This window comes from Vipera ursinii (assembly GCF_947247035.1).
Source record: "Vipera ursinii genome assembly, chromosome: 2".
In the NCBI taxonomy this organism is placed as follows: domain Eukaryota; kingdom Metazoa; phylum Chordata; class Lepidosauria; order Squamata; family Viperidae; genus Vipera; species Vipera ursinii.
In genome coordinates, this window is record NC_139513.1 from 127,285,292 (window position 1) to 127,311,639 (window position 26,348).

Below are 26,348 nucleotides of genomic sequence, written 5' to 3' on the forward strand. Positions count from 1 at the left end.
CTCAATTACAAGAAAGGAGGTTGCCAGCTAAATGACAATTTTTACCACTGCCGCTAAATGACAGAATTAAAGAATGATAACGTCCCTAAGGCTTTCGAGGTTTTCTGTAGTTTCTTATGTATTGGCATTCTTTACCTTTATAGATTTTTTTTTCTCTGACTGTGCCTTTGGATTCAAGTCTATTCTGTGTTTTACTGAAAATTCACCGTGCTTATTTATAACTTTATGTATTTGCAAATTATTGTTAACTGAGATTATTTGAGTGCTTTGCATCTTACTCATGTAGCCCCTAAAATTGCATAGCAATGGTTAGATGTGACATTTGAAAAACAATGAGAATTATTATATATTATGTAATAATTAGAATAGTGAGTCAGAGGGAGTGAATGTGTGTTGCTCACCTACATTTTCAGCACGACACAAGAGGGTTTTTACCAGGAACGAGAGAGAGTGGGTGCTTTCCCATCTTGAGTTATCAGCTGGAGAAACATTAGTGCAAAATATTAATCTTCTGAGAGAGATGATCTGTCTGTTACATGTAGCTCAGCTCTTTTGTAACTAAAGTGAGTTCATTTACCTTTATTGATTTGAGGAGATATATATATATATATATACACATACATACACACATACATACACACACACACATATATATATATACACATATATATTTATACATATATATATATATACATATATATACATATATATATATATATATATACATATACATATATATATACATATATATATATACATATATATATATACATATACATATATATATATATACATATATACATATACATATATATATTTGGAGGTAGGATCTTTCTACCATGCTTACTTTATGCACCCCCTTTTTTTCCCTGCACCTAAGGATTTCTCACGGCAAAAACTTGCTTTTGTGTGAGTCGGTCATCATCCGTAAGACCTTTTTGCCTTTTGTGTTTATTTTTTTAATGGAACAGTTTCAACTGTTTAGTAACATGTGTTTATGACACCTATCTATTTATTTTGCCGGATACACAAAGTGGTCTATTAATCAATTTATGCAGATAGGCCCTAGATTTCTCAGGTAAGGAGTTGCAAGCAATAAAAGAAATGTGGCTGTCCTCTTTCTGTCAGTCAGGAAATACACATATGCTAAAGTATATCAGATGTACGATTGCTGGGTCACGGTTTCCTCTTTTGACTAGATGAAGATAAATTAATACACTGTGTCTGGAGGAAAATGGAAGGGCTGTGTTTAATTTGAAGAGTTTTCTTATGCTATAGCTTAGATATATATTTTTTGTAAAACAGTAAGCAATGCCCAGTCAGTTTAGTGAACTATAAGAGATTGATGCTAATATTCTTTCTGAAATACTTTTTAGGTATTTCAAGACTAGACGATCAAATCTTTCTGAACAGGAACCCCGGAATGCCTTCCGTAGTCAAGTTTCACCCATTCACCCCATGCATAGCAGTGGCTGACAAAGATAGCATCTGGTAAAATACTGATTTTAAAGTCAATATCATCTTATTCGATCTGGTGCCTTCTTCTTGCTCCTGAGGGAAGGCCTGATAAAACTATCATTTCAGCCAAGTATAGATTTTCTACACAGAGTTTCAAATGTGTTATTCTTCCTGCAAAAGCTGAAAGTACAATGGAAACATATTAATCAAAAAATATTAAGCACTTGGGGTGGAGGAGCAAGCTATTTCATTTGGAGCCATTCGATAGAATGATATCCTGATACCTAAAATCAGATTGATTAATGGATTCCACTATATTTTATTTAACTTGTTCTTGCTTTTTTTCCTTTCTTTGCCCAGTTTTTGGGATTGGGAAAAAGGGGAAAAGTTGGACTATTTTCACAATGGAAACCCACGTTACACTAGGATCACTGCCATGGAATATCTGAATGGACAAGACTGTTCTCTACTCCTGACTGCTACAGGTTGGTATATTATTTTTGTGAAAAAGCAGATAATACAACTAAGAAACATCAGAAGTTTTTCTGCCTTGCCATCTTACTGATTCATTCAATCTTAGACACAATATCGCTCTGTTTATTTGTTTCCACGCATTCTGCTAGCCAACTTTTGAGTCATCCCCCAGGCTGTTATCACACAGCAGACCATGATAATCATATAAAAATGATCCTATGAGTATTTTATTATTTTCTTCACCCAGCCTCATTTCTTCTCAAGTATGTAAAACATGTTGAAAGTAGGCGGGAAATGTTCTATATTAGATTCTCCTCCATAATCATTCTCCTGACAGTAATTGCATGAATTAACATCATGTCATATCTTTGCCTCACACTTTCTATTCCAGAATATTCCCTCTCTGGGACTAATGTGCATTATCTGAAGCTTAAGAGCCACATCCACTCCATGGATGCAGCTCTTGAAGACCAACAAAAGTTTTTTTTTACCAAATTGTAATTTTTAATATGGAAGAAGGGGGTAATTATTAAATATGTGGCTGGAAAGTAATTCTTTTAATTATATTTAATTATAATCTAAATTAAAAAATAGGCCTCCTGCTACTTTTTACAATGCAACCCTTGAAAAACTATTCAAAGACCAGATGGGGCATCCACACTAAAAGAGGTTGTACAAGACTTCAGGGCAGGTTAGCAATGGAGATAAGCTTTTCTAGTTTTAAAGAAAAATATCTCCAGGAATATTACATTATACAGCAATTTCCTTCACCTTAAATTCCCCAAAAAGCATTATTATTACGCACATATTATTTATAGGGTAGATATTACCTGAGCATATCCATCTCATAGCCCTTATTTGTATTAACAGCATGATTACATGTATAAGCAAGGCACAGGTATTCCTATAATTGCTGTGGGGACTTGGGTATATAAATGAAAGAGATTTGCCAGTCCTAGAAAATAGATTGTATTCAGTTAATGGGAAATTGTATTTTTTTAAAAAGTTATCCATTTAAAGATTTGAAATGTGAAATTCTTTTGAAAATTATTAAGCGCCTAGTTTTTAGTTCTTCATCTTCAATGCAGACAATCTTCATCTTTCTTTAGAAAATCTTCTAAGAATGATTCCGAGAGGGTGAAGATACTCTGGCTAGTTCCAAGTGTGCTGTATGAAGAGCCTAGATTAGGGGTCTTCAAACTTGGCCTTTTTATGACTTGTGGACTTCAACTCTCAGAATTCCTCAGCCAGGCATGCTGGCTGAGGAATTCTGGAAGTTGAAGTCCACAAGTCATAAAAGGGCCAAGTTTGAAGAGCCCGGGCCTAGATGCTGATTTTTATTACAGGGGTTCCTGCTAGCATTATGCTGTTCTTGGAAAGAAGCACAACCACTTCTGGATCCAGAGTCCTTCTTAAATATACTTTTTGGTAGCTGACCTTACCTCCATATATCTCAGACATATTTGGGTATACGTGGGGATCCAAAACATATAGCTCTTCCAGGCTAAAAAACCCAGTAGACCTCCCTCTTCCCCTGTGCTAATAGGCACTATCAGCCAGCCAGAATTTAGAAGGAACATATATTCACTACTTCATTCCCCCCTCCTCCGTTTTCATTGGCTTCTTTTGCTCAAGTCTATACCTAAGATGATTAAAAGTTTATATGGAGATTGAAGCTTTTGAAAATGGTATGTCTATTTTATTTAAATTCACTTACTCTAACCTAAAATAAAATGTTCTGTACTAAGATAAGGTTGTTTGCCATATATGTCCCAAAGCCACTCTTTTTTATATTACTTTGTATGTTCTTTGTGTGTTTGTGTGTTTGTGTGTGTGTGTGTGTGTGTGTGTGTGTGTGTCCTGTCTTCAAGATGATGGTGCTATAAGAGTGTGGAAGAACTTTGCTGACCTGGAGAAGAATCCAGAGATGGTAACAGCCTGGCAGGGTTTGTCAGATATGCTACCAACAACACGTGGTAAGTATGACCATAACACTCTTTTCTGAATGTGAAATATAACAATAATTAGTCTTGGTCTGAAGTGAGGCTGGGTAACCTGGAGCTGTCTTCTTTGCTTCTGCTTTCAGTAATATCTTGTCATTAGACTTTTGGCTGCCATCAACTGACTTGTTAAGAGATTTCTTCCTAGCCATAAGTTTCAGAAAATTATAAACATAGGCCTAAAGAAGCTACTTGTGGGATAGATAGAGAGGCATTGTTTAGTAATGTGAATCGAGACTAAAGTTGTGTTCCCACCTCCTGAACTATACTGGATTTCTTATCAGTGGAGGTCAGGTCTAACTTTTTGCTTCTTGAGAAAGAGTCATAGAGAGCTGCACTGAGCACTGCCCTTCTTGAACTTCTCACAGCAGTTGGTTATCTCCTTCCAATTTGGGGTTTATCCAGAACCTCACCTCTTGCTGCTGTTCTGTTTATTTGCTGATTCTTCCTTGACCCAGCTTTGCATGCTTCCCATATCACTTTGCTTAGCCCGCTTTGACTTCAGCACATACAGCACCGCTTCAGTTCTTTCCTAACATATGTGGGGGGAAAGGGAAGGAGAGGGAAATAGGAAACATTACAATTGGGGTCTTCTACAAGTAGCATAAATGGTCCTGGCACAGGACGGGCTCTGGCAAAGCTAGATGTCAACAAGAAACTTGTCACTGTGCATACTTGGTAGAGGCAAGTTAAGTAACACACACACACAAACAGAAAAACCTCTCCCAAATATTTTAATAGAAAGGTGTTTGCTCTGCTCCCAAGACATGAGGATTCATTAAAGCACTGACAGTTCCTATTTCTCAGCTGATACGTCTCTGCCCTAAGAACTGAGAATTGCATCTCTGAAAATCTCCTGTTGCTATACTACTTTGCTAACCTCTTAACATATTTGCCCTAACACAGCCAGTAATCAGTAATGATTTGACATGTCAGTATAAAACATCTACGCCCTTTGAACTTTATGGTTTGAACACTTACAGAAGTAACATCTACATATTTTTCTTTAATGTCACCTTCTCTCACACTGCCCTGCTCTTCCTGCATAATGTGATTCAAGCTATTGAGAGAAATCCACACAAAACATCTCACTTAGATCTAAAAAACACTAACAACCCATTCTTGACTTTTTCCATAAAAATCCTGAATTGCTCAGACAATCGGAAAGCAGAAGACCATTTGCAGTAAATCCAGCTTTCTATAACATGCTTCTCCATGTTTGCAGAACGTGGAGTCCTAAAGGGCACATTTTAGGCATCTGGCAAAAATCCTCCATTTAAAAGGCCATTTGTCAGCAGCCAAGAAAAGATTGCATTGTGCACTGCATTGTAAATAGAAGCATACTCAGCTCAGATCTTGCTGATCTTTTAGCATCTTCCCATCTCTGAAATAATCATTGAATAAATAATAAGTTGTATGTTGTCTAAGGTATCTATATAATGCCCACGCATTCAGTTACTGTACATTTCAATTAATTTTATTAGCAATGTTTGACACTGCCAAAAGAATGGTTCCTGTAAATTCAGTTTATTCTTGTGCAGCTTATTTAAAAATTCAAACTGAGTGAAAAAAGGCAATCACCAAATCATTAAAAATATATACAGTTAAAATGCAGGAGAAAATGATTTAGTTAATTGCCTGGGTCACTCTTAAACAGAAAGACTAATCTCAGCATAGTACAAATTCATCCAGTGATATAGACAGAAACACACAGACACACACACACACATATACACACAGACCGGCCTTCAATAGCTTAGAGCATCCTGGCTACAAGTTTATAAAAGATAAAGTCCCGTGTGTCTGGAGGGTACAAAACAGAAAGACATGTTGTTTTGCTCTAGAAGAGTTAAGGTGTAATAGATATTGATTCTACAATATTTAAAATTGATAGTCTAATCCCATAATAATATGCAAATCATGTTCATCATTATTTCATCATTATTGTAATACACTGAAAAGTGTGAAATCTTACATGAAGAAATACTATCTTCTGAGATATCAGAAATACTGTTTTTTAGTTTATGTAGTTCCTTTAAGAAGGTGCAGATACTGTAATTGTAAGGGGCAATATGAAGTATACTGTTTGTACTATAATGTTTTCAGTTCTGATGTTAGCAGCCAATTAGCTAAATAAAATCAGAATCTGAGCTATCTTTTGGATACCAGTTCTGACAAAAAGAGCCATTTTCAGAAATTGGCTTAAAATATTAACAACCACTTAAAGAGTTCCTTATGCTTATGAGTTACTGCATTAAAAAATTGTCTAAGGCCAAAGGGAAATCATATTCCTTTGATACAGTTCAGTAAATATGCATAAGCAGATGTTATTTTAATCCTAGGGCTCCAGCATAAAGATTGGAGGCCAATGCAGTTAAATTCAGTTCTATCCTTGGACTTTCCTTGTGTCTGCTTCTGCAGTTCATTAATGAGAGACAAGAAAATACTGACCAGATGACAAATTGTATATTGTGACACCATCATATCACAAAGCATTCCAGCTTCATTCCAGAGAAAATGCATACATATTATATGGAGTTACGGGTAATGAAAACAAACCTGTTGGCATCAAATATAGCCATGAAACCAATAAGTGGCAATAGACCTAACTTTATTTTATCAACCGTTACTTCCTCAAGAATTTGCTCCCCAAAATAAAAACACTGAAGCCCCTGGTAATCTAGGGTCAAGAAGTTCTTATTTTCCCTTGACCATCTCATTTTTCCTAGCACCAATTAAGCACCACATAATAATAACATGGTTTATCATGTCTGATTCCCCCACTTTCCCAACTCATAACTTCCTAGCAAGTGCAAATGTTCGGATGGATAAAAGCTCTAAGGGGTTTAATGCTTTATTAAAAATTCATTTATCTTCTGTTTCAACTCTTGCTGCTCTGGTGGAAATGAATGGGCTGGTTAAAGCAAAATCTAACCAGTGCCAAGAAGCAAAGTGAATTAAATTAGCCCTCTATAGAAATGAGATCTAGGTAGTCCTCAACTTACAACCACAACTGAGCCCAAAATTTCTGTTGCTAAGCAAGGCAGTTGCTAAGTGAGTTGTGTCTCATTTGATGACCTTTTTTGCCACAGTTGCAAGGCAAATCACTGCAGTTGTTAAGTGAATCATGCGGTCGTTAAGAAATCTGACTTCCCCATTGAGTTTGCTAGTTCAAAAGCTGGCTGAGAACGTTACAAAAGGTGGTCCATTGACCCTGGGACAGTGCAACTGTCACAGATCCTTGCCAGTTGCCAAGCATCTAAATTTTGATCACATGACCATGGGGATGCAGCAACGGTCTGAAGTGTGAAAAATGCGCATAATCACTTTTTCCAGTGCTGTCACTAAACAAATGGTTGTACACCAAGAATTCCCTGTTCTTGATAGAATACTGCTTTTGTTGTGGAAACCCAGAATCATAATATGCTTGTAGCCCCAATTTTTAGTTGCACTTCCTTTGTAGGTGACCAGTGAAATTATTCCAACAGCCCTCTACTTTTGCTTTCCTTCATCTTGGTTCTGCACTCCTTATTTGATGATGTGAGCTGCTTGATGAAAAATAGGTCACTGACTTCACAAGGGATTTGAGGGAACAACAAGAGCGGACGACACTCTGATGGAGTGTCCTTTCTTTAATGACCTTCTTGTGCAAGTTTACTCATTTGTGGTGAACCAGCTGGAAGGAAAGCCACGTTACAATATAGTGCGATTCTTTTGTTCTGAAAAAATATAAGAGGAGTCCAAAGGATTTTAGTTCTATGCTAACTTCATAATACAGTGACAAATAAATCCCCTCTTCTTTTACCAAAAATAAATGTGCCCTTGCCAGGCTTATTTGTATTTATCAGAAGAATATAATTGCCCTACATACAAGAAGAATAAGGACAAATTGTAATTGCTTATCATCTAATGTTTGGATTTATGTAAACCATCTCACCATAATATGACACTGAAAGAAAGGATCCCTATATGCAATGAAGAAGGAGGGGCTGCTCGGAGTCTCTATACAATATGTTATGAATTAACACCGGTTTAATCTTGAACTGGTCAATTCAGCATAAAACTAACTTGGATTGTAATCAAAGCATTGAGAAATAAATGCAGGCACCACCATAAATTATATGCACACATCATGTCCTAAAAGAAATTCTTGTCTGCTCTAATTCAGTATTTTTAATGGAGCAATGAGGCCAAAGCAAAGGACCAAAGTTAGCTAACCTTCATCTCACAGAAGTTCCTAATCAGATATTATTAACAGAAGGTAGTTCTTGACTTATGATGATTCATTTAGCAACTGTTTGAAGTTGTGATGGCACCGAATAAATTGTGGTTACGAGCAGTCCTCAGCGTTCTGGCTGTCCCAGCAAACCCATGGTCATGTGATCATGATCTGGGTACATGGCAGCCAATTCCCGCTTACAAGTCGTTGCAGTGTCCTACGATGCTGTGATCACTATTTGTGATCTTCTCAGCGGGCTTTCCCAGAAAGTCAGTGGGGAAACTGGCAGGGAAGATTACAGAATGCTGGGGAAAGTTTCTCCCACCCAGCCCCTCTGTGCTCACCCTACACCATCCATTTGTGCACCCCTGCATACTACCCCCAAGTCTCACCGTGCATCCTTGCCACTTGCATACTTTCCCTAAGCTTTGCCATGCCTTTCTCGAACACTCTCATGCACTCTCTTTGAGCATCTCACCCTCACACAGCCTCCCCAGCCTCACTGTACCTCCCTTCCGCCCCTACTCACCCTCGTGCATCCTCTCTGAGCCTTGCTGCACCTCTCATACAGATGCCTGCACAGCCTCCCAGAGCTTCCCTGCACCTCCCTTCCACCCCCACCCATTCTCCCCAACCCTTGCCACACACCCTTCCACCCCGTGCCCCTTCATACACCCTCCCACTTCCTTGCCATGCCTCTCTCACATGTCCTCACTGCCCTGCCCCTTACCTGCCTGCCAAACTGCTTGAGAGCTGCCTGGGACTTGCAACTTCCTGCTGATTTCTCCACTGATTCAGTTTGGGAAGCCAACAGGAAGTCGTCTCATCTAGTGACCATGGGATTTAGTTGATGACCAGATTGCTTAGTGATGGAAATTCCACTTCCCATTGTAAGTCAAGGGCTACCTTTATTTGAATGGGAGACAGCAAGAAATCCAGAGCTATAGACTAGAGTGGGAAACCTGCCAGAAAACCACAGTGCCAAAGCATTTCCATTAGATTAGATTTTTCACCCTCTTCTGTATGATTGTTAGTTTCTCTGCCCTGTAGTGAACAGTTTGACAAAGTGAGAGTTGTGATATAAAAACGACACAAGAATAATTTATTCTTTTCCTTCAAGAAGCTCTGGAAACCATATCTTGATATCTTTTCTATAATATACGCATATAGTCCCTGAAATTTTAATCAGCTTTACAGGCCCAAGATCAATAGAGTTTATAGCTAATCCACTATTTAACTCACTGCACTGTCTAAGCGTTTGATAGACCTTAGAAATAACTATTTTTATGAAGCATAAACTGCATAAATATAAATCAGCTTAACTATTTCATAGCACTTGTTAAAATTGAGAATCAGATATAAAAGCAGAGGGAGTTAAATTCAGCTTCTGCCTCAGTGGAATTCTAAGTATAGGCCAGTCTAGAGAGGATTAGTTGTTAGGATTTCAGTTGTAATTTGGAAAGGCCAAAGTTGATTTGTGTAATTTATATGTCAGACCTTACAAGAATTACACAGATTCTTTGACAAAGAGAACATTTAAAGTTTTATTAACAGACAGCAAAGCATCCGCAGGGGTGACTTTCACAGCATCGACAAAATGACATTTTGTTGATACTAAATGGATTTTGGGGGGAAAAGGAGGAATAGGTCTTAAAGGTTATTCTTTCCTAGGTCAGATCAGCAGTCCAAGTAATCAGATAACCTGACTACCTGCACAAGGCTTGGACTGCTACTGAACTGTAATACGGAAGCTTTGCAATGGGGAACAGGACCATCACTTCCTACATAGATATTTGTGGCTCTTTTGAGTATACTAACCCTATAATGTGCTTCCAGCTTCTTCAGTTCCTTTCAGAAATGAAAATGCTTGCCTTAAAAGGAGCAGGAAATTCTTTTCTTGGATTAAAAAGATTTCTATGGCCAAGCTAGTCTCAATAAATATATAAAATTCAATTTTCCCCCTTTATCTGCAGTCATTATCTTCCATCTCTATTCAACATCCAGGGCTTTTTTTTTAATTACTTTGAACATATCCCCTTGTAGGACTAATTTCTCCACTTAGGCAGTTATTTGAGCAGTGCCTCTATAAATTGTACTCCCTCTCCTAATCTTGAGTGGTCATTAGTAAATCACTGAAGTATGCTTTGCTGAACCCTATTATATGGTTCTGCCGCTGAGCTGGTGACTCAGAAAGTGAGGCTTGAAGAAGGTATGCTTGCTGTTTTCTGTTTGATTTCCTTCATGTTTTGGGGTTGATTTCTGCCTCAGAGCCACTCAGAGCAGTATTTTCATTTCTCATGCTCCTTTGTACATAAGACGCTTTTCGGTTTAGGTCCAGAAAAAGGCTATGATTAGAGAAGACAATGTCAGATCAATTGGGAGCATGAGTACAACCCCCACCCCCCACCCCACCCCCCAAAATACCTTCTCCCCCCCCTTCCCGTGGTTAATGGCTTCCTAAGATGGCTGCTTGAGTCAAGTTGCTCGTCTTCCTTCCTTTCCTGAATGGAAGCTTTTGCTGCTGCTTTCTCTCTAACTCTGTTCTTTTCTGTTCCTTTTGGGTTGTGTTTTCGACTCCTTTTAAAGATTTGTTTTGCTTTGGCTGATCAACTTACCCTTAGCATCAACCCCTTAATCCCTGTCTTCTCACAGGTCTGGCCCGAAGGGTTTCAATCTATCTTGACAGAAGTAAACAGGGAGGTGAGTGCCCTCTTTCCTCTTATGTACAAACAGCATGGGAGGGATGGACCTTCGGATCTCGTTACTTGGTTTTAAAAGAAATGGCATTCCTTTTAACGCTTCCTAGGCCGTGTTAGTACTTGAAAAGCAGTTTAGTATCCAAAGCCTGTTTGTGTTAGATCTCTACATCATGGGTGTCTAATACGCTTCCCTACGCAAGACAGAAAGATGAAGAGAGGGGATTGCTCTTCGCTTTGGGAGTCAGCTTATTAACAAAAAGTGAAATTGGGAAATTGTTGCCACATTATTCAAACACAGGGCCCCAAAGCTCAAGATCTATATATACATTCTTCCCACCCTATCTCTGTTCTTCTGTTTTTCAGGAGGTATTTGGGGTTGCACAAGTCTCATTTTTCAAAATGTTTGTGATGAATATTTCCTTTGCTCCGATTTTAACACTACGTACAAATGTATGATGGCTTTGACTTTCATGTTGTAATATAGAAAATGGGTTTCCTCCTTTGTAATGTAAATGTCCAGAAAACAGAAATCTGGTTTTTGACTCCTGGTAAAATCTGTATTTAAGAATTGGGGGGGGGGTCGGTAGTGGTGTGGGACTTGAAATCTTCCCCTGCTGCTTTAGATTTTAAGGTAGGCATCAATGGCTGGCACAACAGGATGTGATATATATGGTAAGTGTCAGAAGAGCTGATGTAAACTTCTGAGGTGTTTCATGAATTATGAATACTTGTATTCCCTCGATGATAAGAGCCGAGATATGTCAGCAGTGACTGTCAGAACAAAAGTGGCTTTGTGCCTTGTGACTTGGTCATGGGGACCTATATACTTTGGTTGATTCTTTGGAATGAGTGTACAGAATTAATGCAGTCATTTTAGGCCCTTCTCGCTGGCTTATTGACAGGGTTGTAATTAGCAAGCTGGAAGATGGAAATGACTTCCCCTTTGATACATTGAGTATCAGACCAGCTTAATGCAACCACCATTGAGAATCAATACTAATAATACTCAGGCAGTAGCCATCAGCCAGGAGCTCATAGATAGATGGTTTTTATTCAGCATCAAGCTATCAAGCTAGGAGACCTGTTGAACTCTTTGGAACTTGCCCATCTTTGGTCTTCTATCTAAGGCTGGTTTTCAGAGTAACTTTGCATATTACGTACTACCACAGTAAATGAGATTAATAAATACAAAAGTACATTTTCTTTCTGCTGTGTCTTATGCTGTGCTAAGTCACAATCATTATTCTAATATTCCAGGCTCCAGTCAACCCTACGTCATGGCCAAAATACAGCAGTACTCCATTTAAATCCCAGTTCTAGTCTGTAAAATCAGTGTCTAAATCTGTTTCCTAACTTTTTTATTCTCACATCTAACACAAACCACAGTGGCACAGAGCTCTGAGAATTTTTGAGATAATCTAATGCAACTGATTACCTCAAGGACAAGGCCTCCAGGCAGAAGATACAGGGTCAAATAAGTTGATGGAAATCATGACTGTGATCAACGCCTGCCCCTAGTGTGCAAGCAATCCATATATGCCCTGATACAAAAAATAAAAAAATAAAGGAAAGGAAGAGATAGCACTACATATGTGGTGTTGGTGGGGTTGTTATTAAACATTTCTCAAATGCTCTTATCAGTCCAAAAGCCCACATACGTGCTCTGTGCAGCACCAAATGAGCTGACCACCACTTCCTCTAGTTACCCCAAAAGGAAGTGCCCAAATCAGCCCCCAGCTGGCATTTTACCTGTGTCCCTGCCTGATGTGTCCTTGGCTTCTGCAGCAGAAAAGTAAGAAAGAAACCAAGTCACTAACTACAAAACTAATAGGAAAAGGAGAAAGCCACAGTATCAAGAGGCAGGGAATGACAGAACCTTTCCCACTAGTAGGAAAGCAACCACCTGGAAAAAAAAAATCCTGCAGAGCTAAAAAAAAAAAACGGAATGTTACAATTTAAGTTGCTCTACACCAGACATGTCAAACACAAGGCCCGGGGGCCAGATCCGGCCCGCGAAGTGGTTTCATGTGGCCCGCAAAGCCATCCCGGAAACAGTGAGGGAACGGCCCCCACTGCCTCGGCCCTGGCCCAGAGACCCTCCTTCTGCCAGAGACCCTCAGATCTGTCCCACTCCTGCCCAGGCCCCCATAGGTACCCTTGATGCGAACGAGGTAGAGCTGGCCACGCCCACCCAGTAGGCCACACCCACTCTGGCCACACCCACCCAGTAGGCCACACCCACCCAGGCCACACCCACCCGGCCCCCTGAGGGCAACTGCAATGCTGATGCGGCCCTCAATGAAATTGAGTTTGACACCCCTGCTCTACACAGAGCTGGAAGAACAGCTCAGCAATCCAACACCTATGATGAGCCAGGATCACAGAGGCCTAATGGCACCAAACCCCTTTCTTTCCATTTAACTCCAAGAAGCTCTTCTGATTACCTCAAGGACAAGGCCTCCAGGCATGATATAGGGTCAAAAAAGCTGATGGAAATCATGACTGTTTGGTATCTTACAAGAGGAGAGACAATGAGACTAGAAAACAGTGAAGAGGGCTGCAATTCTGAGACCCTAGATACCCTTTTTTTGTCGTGTAAGTGATAACTTGGGATGAGAAGAGTATTTTTTGGAAGGGCATTTTTTAGGATCTAATGAAGAATGAGATAATCTACCTTTCTCCCTGTTACCTGAAAACAAAAACAGAGACATGCCCTAAGGTGCAGCAATCAAGAGAAACTGTGTATAAAAGATCAGCTCTGCATAATTGGGACTGAGGCTTTGTTGTGGCCCCATGCATACAACTAATCCAAATGCTGATTAGACCATGATAGAATTCTAGCAATTATTTTTGCAGGATGAGGGAATCTGAATGGTATTCCTTTTGAAAGCAGTCATTCATGAAGTCAGGCCCCCTGTACTGAAATTTTTCTGCATCCTGCACGGATCATCATAGAAGGTTCTCCTTGTTGACATGAAGTTACCTAGTTTGGTAATGAAATGTCTGAAAGAAAACAACCAAGCTTGGAGAGCACCAAGAACCCAACAGTGCCTATGTTGTATATCATAGTACTTCAAGCAGTATTGTTACTTCTTGCATGAAGAAAGTGGACTGAAACATTTTGTAAATCTGTATTCTGGAGAAAGTTTTTTGCTCCCAAACTTATTTAACCATATATGATGCTTTCAGAAGATGATTATTGCTGTAACAAAGTTTGGGTTTTCAGGACCAGGATCTGATAATAGCAATAGCGTATTAGCACTTAGACTTATATACTGTCCCATAGTATAGTAGTCTCTGAGCGGTTTACAAATGCCAGCATATTGCCCCAGACAATCTGGGTCCCCATTTTACCCACCTTGGAAGGATGGAAGGCTGAGTCAACCTTGAGCCTGTTAGGATCGAACTCCTGGTGTGTGGGGAGAGTTAACTTGCAATACTGCATTCTGACCACTGTACCACCGAGCCACCGTAATAGATTCCATGAGCAGATTTTTCTCACAATACAGGGTGCGGTGGCAGTATCAGATTTCCCTACGAGAAATGTGAGAGCACATTTCAAATTCTAAAGTGTGTGTTTATTTTTGAATGCATAACCCACTTTTATGTTTTTTCCAACACTCAAATCCAGCTCGCAACATTAGTGAATTATCACTGCCTTAGTATTTTCATGATATTTTCTTCTTTGTCTTCCATCCCAAAGCAGATTGATATTCATATGGTTGTGTTCACAAACAACAGATGAAAAATATATTTTTTGTGAAACTATCCAGGTGAATCAAACAATGGGGTCATTCTGCATACATTAACTGATAAAACCTGAAAATTAGTTTCTGAAATGAGTTTTTGGCAATATAAGAAAAATTGTTGAATTTTCCTGCCTTCATTCTTCTTTTTCCTGTTGTAAGGTTCAATATTTTATTTTCTTCCTTTGTTGATTTTAAGATTGATATCCTACCACGGCACCCCCAGCAGTGTCGCTCATGGGTATCTAATCATCCCAACATAACATGTTAGATCACTTGAGCTCCAGAGGATTCCAGGGTGATGTATGTTTGTAGAATATCATTGCTTTGCCTTTTCTTTGATTTCCAAGGTGGTTTACATCATGATAAAATCAAAAGCCATAAATAATAAATTTCATATAGCATGAGTAGCTGCAGTCCAAAAGCAAACCAGCAATAAAACCTACAACACTATCCATAGAAAACAATACAGTTTGGGAATCACCTACAGTAAAGAGGGGGGGGCTCTGTAATTGGAGCAGGACAATTGGCACTCTCTCCTTTGTTAAAGACCAGAATCAGAGACTTGAGTTGCCATTATATTCAGTTACATTTAAAGAAACAGCCTTCACATGGTTATATTTGGGTTCTTTTCAAGGATACATTTGCACAAGACAGCACTAGCATTGTTCTTACATTACGGAATTAGTACAGAAAGACTTTCTGGCAGAACAAATAGGCCTGTCTCCCCCTTTTGTGTCTTTCAAATAGGGAGAGATGGCTCCCACTGGGAAAGGAAGGGATAGGCTTCGTGGTCCTCAACAGGGGTATATGGGTAGTCCTCAACTTAAGATCACAACTGAGCCCAAAATTTCTGTTTTTATTTTATTTATTTATATTTTATTTTAATTCTATTTATATCCCGCCCTTCTCCGAAGACTCAGGGCGGCTTACAAGCTTAGCAGTAGCCTTTATTCGATGTATATGCCTGCTTCTTAGGGCTTTCACACACACCCCAAGCGGCATTATTACAAAGTCAGCTTAATTGCCCCCAACAATCTGGGTCCTCATTTTACCTGCCTCGGAAGGATGGAAGGCTGAGTCAACCTTGAGCCTGGTGGGATGCAAACCTGCACTAATTTTACACATTAAGTGAGTTTTGTGCCATTTTACAACCTTTCTTGCCACAGTTGTTAAGTGAATCACTGAAGTTGTTAAGTTAATAACAGGATTGATAAGTGAATCTGGTTTCCTCAGTGACTTAGCTTGTAAGAAGGTTGCAAAAGGGGATCACATGATCCAGGGTCACTGCAACTGTCATAAATACGAGTCACTTGCCAAGCGCCTGAATTTTAACTCTGAAAACTTTTTTTAGTGCCGTTGTACCTTGGAGTGGTCACTAAATGAATTGTTGTAAGTCGAGGACTACCTGTATTTAGCAATAGCAATAGCTCTTAGACTTATATACCGCTTCACAGTGCTTTACAACCCTCTTTAAGCTGTTTACAGAGTCAGCATAATTGCCCCTAACAATCTGGGTCTTCATTTTACCAACCTCAGAAGGATGGAAAGCTGAGTCAACCTTGAACCGGTCAGGATCGAATTATATATATATAAAGGTAAAGGTAAAGGTAAAGGTTCCCCCGCACATGCGTGCTAGTTGTTTCCAACTCTAGGGGCCGGTGCTCATCTCTGTTTCAAAGCCGAACAGCCAGCGCTTGTCTGAGGACGTCTCCGTGGTCATGTGGCCGGCATGACTAGACGCCAAAGGCGCACGGAACGCTGTTACCTTCCCACCATAGTGGTCCCTATTTTTCTACTTGCATTTTTACGTGCTTTCGAACTGCTAGGTTGGCAGAAGCTAGGACGAGTAACAGGCGCTCACTCTGTTACGCGGCACTCGGGATTCGACCCGCCAAACTGCTGACCTTCTGATCAACAAGCTCAGCGTCCTAACCCACTGAGCCACCGCGTCCCTATATATGAAAAGTTTATAAAAGAGCACAATCATGGAAGCAGAGAAGAGTGTCACAGTCTCTATTCTCTGTACTGTACTGAACTCTGTACTCATACCAATGATGGATGCATCTTTGTGTATTTAAATCTTGCTGTCTGAATATTGGGAGTGCGTTCAAGGAGAGCCAGTTGGATCTGGTGGTTAAGGCACCAGACTAAAAACAGGGAGATCATGAGTTCTAGTCTCACCCTAGCGATGAAAGACAACTGGGCGACCTTGGGTCAGTCACTCTTTTTCAGCCCAACCTACCACACAGGGTTTTACTGTGGGGAAAATAGAAGGAAGGTGTGTTGGATGTTTGCCACCCTGAGTTCTTTGTAAAGATAATAAATGCAGGATACAAATAAACAAACCAAAAGTTTTGTCTCTAACAGAAGAATCTAGACCTTGGGGGGAAAAAAGGAGCAAACTAATTGTTCAAGGATAAGTTGCATGCAAAAACATAGTTTCAAAAGGCTCTGAAGGAGGTCAGCAAAACATCTTGCTGACTTGTCTATCTTACACTAGCATCCCACCAAAAGTTTGTATTTCCTTTTTTAACTAAAAAAAAATAAATCAGAGGTCAGTAACGTACTCATCCTCAAGGTATAAGAAACTTGAGAAGTGAACGCGAGTCAATAGTGTTACACTTTCCTATTTAAAAACCACTAGACATCTCTGACCTCCTTAAATAAATATTAGTTTGCCCTGAAGTGGCCACCTGGCTCCTGGTTGTGGGCAGTTTTCTCTTTATTATAATTTCACAGTCTTCTATATATGCTTTGTAATTAGGGAATACTTATCTATGGGTACTTTCAATGTCTTGTAGGTGACTTTGCAAAAATAACATCTAAACATCTCTTGTGAGAGGTTTTTAATCCCTTGCAGTCCTTTTAAGGCTGGAGGGAGACTGTGCCATCCTGGCTCTTAGCATGTGGCTCCCTCTGGTGGTGAATGATGCAGAAATTGATCAGGCTGTGGTACTGGAGGGTCTTCTGTTTCATCAAGGGACTAAAAGACAGCCCGGCTGCTCACTACTTGTCAGAAAGAGGCTGCTGTGCCTGGAACTGTGTCTTCTAAGAAGCCAGTGCTATGGTACATTCTGTTAAAACTAAAGCGTTGATTTATTTATCTCTCACTTTTCGAGGCCTCCTGATTCTAAAATGGTTCTTGCAACTGCAAAATAAAAACTGTTGAAGAAGTGTTGTGCCCAGAGGGAGGAAATCCACAAAACACCACCTGACATAAAGGGGTCTGACCGCACAGTAATTCAAGGCTTAAAGAGAAGCCCAGTCAATTAAGGCTCATTTAAAGGTGTAAAGGTTGGGGATCATATGACTCCCCACTAGGACACTATTCCTGAGATGTCAGCTTTCTGAGGTAGACCAGATCTGAATGCCGAATTACAATTACCAAAACTACTTTTATTGTAGGGTCGCAGTGACAGAATCTTGCCACTCTGAGTATATTTCCCCTTCCCTGCCTTTATCCTAAAGAGAACAAGGGAAGATCCAGTCTGAGATGCTTCCTCTGATTCCATTCCTGCTCTGGGCTCAGATTTCTCTTATTTGGTCTTGCCTTGGCTGCAGCTCTTCCGTTTCTTCCTCAGGGTTATTCTCATAACTCAATACACAATGGAAGGTGAAGCGAAAGCTAGTGAGGTTTGCCTATCATTGCTCATGCCATTGTATTCTGGACCAGCTGAAGCTTTGACGTGGTTTTCAGGGGCAGTTTCTGTACAGCACATGGCAGCATTCCACCCTCGAGGCAACTAAAACAGGGGTAACTCTAAGGAGGGCCTCCCAGTCCAGGGAAGGATGCAGCTGGCATACAAACTGCACGAGTGCAAAGACCTTCGTGGACTCAGCTGCCACTTGCACACCAGGCCTTAGTGGGGCATTGCAAGACATGGAAGGTCCCCAGAATAAGACGGCCCAGGAACCCACAGCTACCCAGCCTTGCTAGACCTGAGTTTGAATCTATTCTGCCCTATACAGACTTCCAGATGCTGCAGCAATAATACAAATGTGGATATCATTGCTTGGCTGGCCAGAGGTCATGTTGAACAATTGAATATAATTGGCATATTGATGATGACCTCTCCTAGTAGCCTCATAGATAATATACCAGGACATGAAAATGTTGGCACCTGTGGCACCCACAAATCACAGGCTTCAGGTTCAACCTCTCACGGCCACCCTCTTACCCTGACTGGAACCAGCTGCAGAAAAATGAGGATATCCACCGAAACACACTGTCACCCACTCCCATTCCCTGCCACCAATCCAGAAGATCCTGTAACAGTAGAAGGATAGCATTATCTTATTTGCTAATTTAGTAGCAAATTATCAGGAGAGTAACCATTAAAAATGGGCTGCATTTATGCTTCAGCACATTTCAAGAAAATCAGGATTCCTTCCCTTTGGTCATTTGAGGATCTATAGAATAGGGGTGTCAAACTGCCGGCCCACGGGCTGGATGTGTCACATGGAAGCCGTGCCTATCCCAGCTCCGGCAAGGGGGGGAAAAGTTGCGCTACGTGGCGACACATTACGTGACCCTGCAGGTTTGACACCCATGCTATATAGAAGAAGAAGATTCTTTTAATTGGTTCTGTCAGATATGAAGTACTAGACCTGCTAGTCTAGTACTTCATATCTGATAGGTGACTGCTAGCAAGTAGTGCAGCAATGCCAAGACCTCTGGTTCTGTGTTGCCATGTTGGGTATCTAGATTTTGCTAGTCCTCCTCAGGGCTTCTCCCTTCAGTATCTTCTTTATAAAGTAAGATGGTCTGACTGAAAAATGAGAAAGTCAAACAGTTTCCCGTGCAGCTTGTTGAAGGACCCTAACTAAGAAAGAGATTTGCTTTCAGAAACACAGTGGGATATAATAAATGTAAGCCATGTCTGAGAATTATTTTTTTCTTCTAGTCATTTGTTGCATTTAGAGTTTTTCCCCTTGTGGTTTCTGTTGCTCACCATGAAAAAAAAGCAATTAAGAATCCAGAACACACTACCGACAAAGGATAAAACTGGGGAAGGATATAAAAAAACAGAACTAAATGCAAATATAGACATGCATTTTGTTCATGGTCTGTTACATTTTTAGTGTAACCCCTGAGTTTGGATCTTTGCTTCTTTTATTTTTAAAAAAAGATAAAAATAACTATTCTCAAGTTTCCAGAAATATGCAATGTTTTATATTTGCATAGGCATTTGTTTTTTATGTGCTTTTTTCAAATAGTTTTTTACACACCAATATGTTTTGCAAGAGAAGACTTTTTCTCAACAGTGTTTGTTCATGAACATTTATTTATGTGCTACCCATCTCACAGGAGAGAAATAATTGCTTTATAAATCCCATTTTACAGACAGAGAAAGTGAGGCTTCAGCAGGAGTAGATTTTCATTTAATTATTGTCAAAGTCAGGAAGATAAATGACAGAATAAAAACATCATACATCATTTCTGTAAAGAGAAGGGACCAGAATGGTTCCGCAGATTGATGAAGGCTCTTAGAAAAGCATAATTATAGTCACTTCTAGATACTCTAGAAAGGACCCTCAATGCCAGGGCTTTTCAATCAGTGGTACAGGTACCACCTGTGGTACATTGGCACCTGGCAGGTGGTACGCGACCATCCGAGAAAAGTGGTAGCGGGGGAGGAGAATGAGCTGAACCGGTGGCAGCACCGCACAAGCCTGAGCGAGAGATGGCTGGAGCTGCAGGGCTGTCGGCTCAGCGGAAGTGCCAGGATCAGCGTCAGGCTCCAGCTGGAGCTCAGCACTGATCCTGGTGCTTCTGCTGAGCCCAGAAGAAGCGCCGATCAACTCGAATGTTGCAGCATCTCCAGGATCTTGTGATTTACATTCAGATGCTTGGCAACTGATTCATATTTATGACGGTCACAGTGTCCCAGGGTCATATGAAGTGACCAAAACCTGCTGCAACCACCCAGCAGAGGGGGGGGAAATAAAAACTTCGGACAGGAGGAAGAGCGCCGCCAGGCGGGCAGGCAGGTGTCTTGCTCAGCTGTGGCTTGGGGGGCACTTTTTTCAGTGCCATTGTAAGTTTGAACAGTCAGTAAGTGAACTGTTGTAAGTCGAGGACTACCTGTACTTCATCACTTTTTTTCTCTTTTTTTTTTGGTCTTCAAGTTTTTGACACCTTGCTAGGCGAGTGGTGATTCTTGGATTTGCCATATCCTAAAAGTGGTACAATGGGTGAAAAGGTTGAAAAGCCCTGCTCTATGCTACATGCAGTTTGACAAGAACAAACTCTAGTATACTGTGGCACCATATTCATTTTGTCTTGATTAATATTCATCAGGGTAACCAGAAGCATCTTAGAAAGCCCACTTTGGTCATATAAAGTCTAATAATCAAGATAGAAAGTGCTGTCTAAGCAGAAGAATTTAAGTTATATTCCAAACAGAATCGATGTCATTCCTGATATAGAAGGAGTGCTACAATAGGAGGATGTTGATTCAGCATCAGGCTAAAACTAACCGAAGTCTTATTTAGGCAGCAACCCTCTGTAGCATTGCCAGCCCCAGTATCTTACGAGGAACTGAACTGCAAAAGAGCATTGTCTATCTCTGCTTTCTCAGATTTCTGTGAGTCTGCAAGATAAAGGTTGTGCTGACATCTTTCATACAACTCAGAGGAGAGTAGCAAGGTTGGTTATGAGGGAGCATAATACTCTGAGGAATTTCATTGAATTTCATCCTTTATCAAAATCTCCTGCATCTAGAAATGGGATAGGTTGGCAAGTTCCTTACTCTCACCTCTGCTAATATTTTATTCATTTAATTTGCTTATACATTCATGCAAAAACAACCATAGACTCCTAAGTATTTGCAGACTGGACTACAATTGCAAATGTAAAGGAGCCTTCCCCTAAATGGGAATGATGGAAAAGCTAGCATATTTCGCATTACTTAACAGAGTGCTCCTTGCTAAAACTGAACAAGCCCCCATCCAGCCTGATCCTGCTGGATTTACTTTGTCAGGCAGACCATAAACAAGATGGCGAACACACACTGTTTAGAAAATGCTTATCATTCAAAGTATTAGCTTCATACTCGCTTCAGATCTCTTGCATTCTTCAGTGCTGCCAGGGAAGCTAAAGGAATAATCAATTTGGGTGTCCAGATAGAGATCTAAACTGTCAATTTAACTTGTCCTTTCCTTTCCCCTCAGTTCTATTTCTTCTATTAGGTTCAAAAAGCTGTCAGGAGCAAATCAAAGGTCTTCATTTGCACAATTGTCTATAACAAAATATCCCAGTGTTAGTGATGGCTCTGGCTACAGACTGAAAGGAAGCAGGACAGAAAGATGCATTTTCTTTATAATCTTTAGAATGACATGTAATTCAAAGAAAGATAGACTGCATTTCTTTGCCATTTATTATATCAGTTCAGTGTTCTAGTGGCACTGGCATAAAATAATCCCATTGTATTATTTCACTCTGATTTCTACTCTTCCCCACTACACTATACATTTGGGAGCCGTTTCAGGTGTCACAGTTGGCAAATACCAGAGTCTGATTTGATTTTCTGACAAGAAACGTGGGCCTTTTCTTGCTGTGAGGGGGAATCCCAACCATAGCTAGTGTTTTGCATTGCCTTTCTGAAAATGTCCTGGTGGATGTGACGGAGAAATTAACAGGAGGCTTCTGTGTTGTAGAATTGCAGAAGAGACCATTATGAATCGTCTCCTCTTCCAAAGCCCTTTTTTTAATGACAGCCTGATTTCCCTGCCAAGAAGCTTACCTAGGTATGGGAATGGAAACTCAGATTCCCTTGGATTTTGTTGGTTAGAAACAAGAAGGATGTTGTACTAATGCAAGGCACCCATTTCTCCTGTGCTTTGAACCATGTATCTGCACGCTGTAATATCAAGTCCATGCATATCTCTTTGACAATATTAGACAATACGACATATGAATAATCTGTTGGAGGCTTTTCCACCAGGGAACAAAAGATGGTAGATTCCCCACAGCAGTATATTTGAGCAGCATACAATGAGGTCAAAGTCATTGAAAACTTTCTCATTTTTCCAGGTTCATGGCTGCTATTGCATATAATGCAGATGCCCTGGGTATCCTTGGTGATGCTGGCTCATGCTTGCTTTTCAACATTTACTCTCAGTGAGGAAAAATAAACCCATTACCTAGGACAAAAGCCTCACCAGTGAACCTACGTGTAATAGCAGCCTAGGTAGTACCAAAAAGGTGGAAAAGAAATCCTTGTAGCATTCCTATGCCACCATAGAACACTTTTCTCCAGACTTATGTTCTTAATTGACACGTGTTTAATCGTAACTATGATACGATTATTTCAGTTACTTTTATTTGTAAATGTTCTAGGTTCTTTTTTTCTAGCTAGGCCAATTTGTCTAAATTTGATTTGGATGTGGATTTTGGAGTATTATCCCTTCTGCAAAATACATTTTTTTAGAACTGTGTGCAATATCTCTGAGCTTTATGTTTCCTTGAAAGCGAAAAAGGTTGATGCCTGAGAATCCACTCATGCTCTGAGTCATAGCATTCAACCAGGAACTAAAAGATATTCTATGATATTCAGTATTACAGCAACCTCAGAAATAGAATTTACTCATTAGCAAGCCTTTACATTTCCCTGTGCACCAGGAGTGTAAACTATAAAGTAAGGTTTACTATGCCAACATGAACCTAGAGCTCAAATTCCCCCCCCCCAAATTCAAGCTGGACAAATAAATGAATATGGATAGTTCTATAGATAGAAGGTTTTTCAACCTTCTCACCCATTGTACCACCTAGGACATGGCAACATCCGAGTACCACCAGTCACCTAACAAGGTGTCAAAAACTTGATGACCCAAAAAAAGGAAAAGTGATGAAGTACAGTACAAGTAGTCCTCGACTTACAACAGTTCGCTTAGTGACTGTTCGAAGTTACAATGGCACTGAAAAAATTTCCCCAAAGCAACAGCCGAGCAAGACACCTGCCTGGTGGCGCTCTTCCTCCTGTCCGAGGTTTTCATTGTTGTGAGCATTTCTGTTGAGGATTGGCAGTGGGGGTGGGATGGGGGTGTGTTTGGTTTTTATTCCTCCCGTCTGCTGGGTGGTTGCAGCAGGTTTTGGTCACTTCACATGACCCTGGGACACTGTGGCCATCATAAATATGAATCAGTTGCCAAGCATCTGAATGTAAATCACAAGACCCTGGAGATGCTGCAACATTCCAGCTGATTGGCACGTCTTCTGGGCTCAGAAGTGTCAGGATCAGCGCCGAGCTCCAGCTGGAGCCTGGCGCTGATCCTGGCGCTTCCACTGAGCCCTGACAGCCCTGCAGCTCCAGCCGTCTCTCACTCAGGCTTGTGCAGTGCTGCCACCGGTTCAGCTCATTCTCCTCCCCCACTACCACTTTTCTAGGATGGTCACGTACCACCTGCCAGGTGCCAGTGTACCACAGGTGGTACCTGTACCACTGGTTGAAAAGCCCTGACATAAACGTTCAGTATGCCAGGTTCTGTTCTGTCAGTTCTGTTCTGTTGAATTAGGACAGAGGTCAGTTCTGTTGAATTAGTGACTGGCTAGGTTCAACTGAAAAAGAGTGAACTTTGGCAAAAGAGTTTTGACCAGTTTAAATGCAGGGTTTACTTTTTATTTGAGCCAGCTGAGTGTAGCGGTTGAGACAGCAGGCTAAAAACCAGATTGTGAGTTCTCATCCTGTCCCAGGTGCTAAGAAAAAGGTAATGGCAAACCATTTCCAAAACCTTGCCAACAAAACTGCAGAGGTTAGTCTGAGCAGATCCCAGGGATCAACACTGACTCAGAGGCACAAATAAAATAAAAACAACTTAACTTTTATTTTAAAATGACATGCAAAGTAGCTTGGAAATAGGTATTATTATTTAAAAGACTAGCATCTTGTAGGACCCCTAAGGGAGAAAAATGAGGAAACATTTGGTTTCTCTTTGATTGTTTGCATTATTCCCTGGTTTAATCTTTGTCAATAGCTCATATGGAAAATAGAAAATGTTGTTGCTATCTCATTCGCCTAGCAAAACAAGGAAGGCTTGTCAAATATTCTTGCTCTAATTTTGGACCCGCTTTCCTTTCCCTTCTTTCCTTCGCCACACTGCAGCTCCTCAGTTTTCCTTTTGACAACATACTCATTTTAGGGCTTTGTTCTCTTTCTTGCCTACATTGGTGCAAATCTTTATATCTGAAATGAGATACAGTCTGACTTAAATTGTCAGCAGGCTTTGTTTGATATCTCATTTACCATTCCTACTACACCACAGTTGAAATCGAATGAGGGAAATTTAAAAGAAGCAGATGATGCTTATTGTAGATCCATTTTTATTTGCCCAGATCCAGGAATCCACTTGTTTTTCCATAGGATTTTCAGAGCAGCCATTTATAATTCTAGCAGAATTCAGAACTGGGAACCAGATATATAGGAGTGTTAACTCTCTTTGGCTCTGCATATTTATAAAAAAATAACGTGTGCTGTGCTTTGTCTTTTCCCAGGAGCAGGAATGGTGGTGGATTGGGAACAAGAAACCGGACTTCTCATGACTTCCGGAGATGTGCGCATTATCCGAATCTGGGATACAGATCGAGAAATGAAAGTGCAGGTAACCCCAGTATATCTTTTTCATCAAAACAGTTTGTGACCTTTTTTCAGTATTATAAAAGCATGAGAAGTATATGAAGAAAAGCTGTTCCATGTTATCTGCTCAGTATATCTGCTCAGAGTTGGAAGTTACAAATGGGATGTACCTGGTTGCCTGTGCCTGTGATACCAAACCTCAGGCAATTATCACCTCTACTCTCAGTGCTTCTTGAAACATTATCATTGCCTGTGTAGATTGAGTGTACATGGCTAAGAAGCACACACTTTTCCACATACAGCATACCCATCCACCTTGGCCTGACTACTAGCAGCTGTTACTACTGTTTCTTTCCTTTTATCATTAGCCCCTGGAGTAGTACCACCTCCCTCCTAACTGAGAATGCTCAGAGGCTGCAAAACACGGGAAGGTCAGCAGGGGTCAGTTCGGTGAATCTCTGCCCATTGATGGGATGCCTAGGCCAGGGGTCCCCAACCCCGGTCCGTGGACTGGCACCGGTCCGTGGCATGGCAGAAACTGGGCCTTGCAAACACCTTGATATTCTTAACATTTCATTATCCACACTACCCTATTCCTCACCTTTGCAAAAAATAGACCTTTTTACATCAATTGCCATAAAACCAAATCTTTTCTTCAGATATACACGTTTCTGTGTAAGCTACTGCAAGAAATAAACTATAGTCACTTTTTAAAATAATATTTTTATTAAAGTTTACAAATATTTGTTTGCTGTTGTATACGACTCAGAAGCATCTCTTAGGAGATGGGTGACTATATAAGTATGACTGATAAATAAATAAAAGATAAAAATGAATACAAGCCAATAATATAAAAAAGAAAAAGTACAGAGAGAAAAAATATAATAAAAAATAAAACTATATAAAGAAATTACTCCTTTCTCCCTCCAGATAAGTACAAATAACAATAGTAATTTATCATATTCTCTAATATTTCACTAACATATGTCTTCTTCCCATATCTCATGTCTTATTAATAAATGAATTATCTTTTCATTTCTAATAGAAGTTTATTAAGAGCTATAATAGCTTATGTAACATGAATCTTATACATGAATAATAACATGTATATTTTAACCTTAATCAAATAAATTCACTTTATATTCCTTCTGCTAACTTTAAAAAAGTTTGATTTC

The 26,348-nt window shown here is 40.1% G+C and overlaps 1 protein-coding gene across 1 annotated transcript in view; it reads left to right on the forward strand.

Annotated features, from left to right (window-relative positions):
* Positions 1-26,348, forward strand: part of RPTOR (regulatory associated protein of MTOR complex 1) — a 438,767-nt gene that overhangs the window by 378,058 nt on the left and 34,361 nt on the right. Inside the window, exons 26-30 of the mRNA XM_083354435.1 lie at positions 1,377-1,491; positions 1,819-1,943; positions 3,804-3,908; positions 10,804-10,851; positions 25,092-25,198. Coding sequence (XP_083210561.1) covers positions 1,377-1,491; positions 1,819-1,943; positions 3,804-3,908; positions 10,804-10,851; positions 25,092-25,198 — 500 coding nt within the window. The remainder of the gene's footprint in view (positions 1-1,376; positions 1,492-1,818; positions 1,944-3,803; positions 3,909-10,803; positions 10,852-25,091; positions 25,199-26,348) is intronic.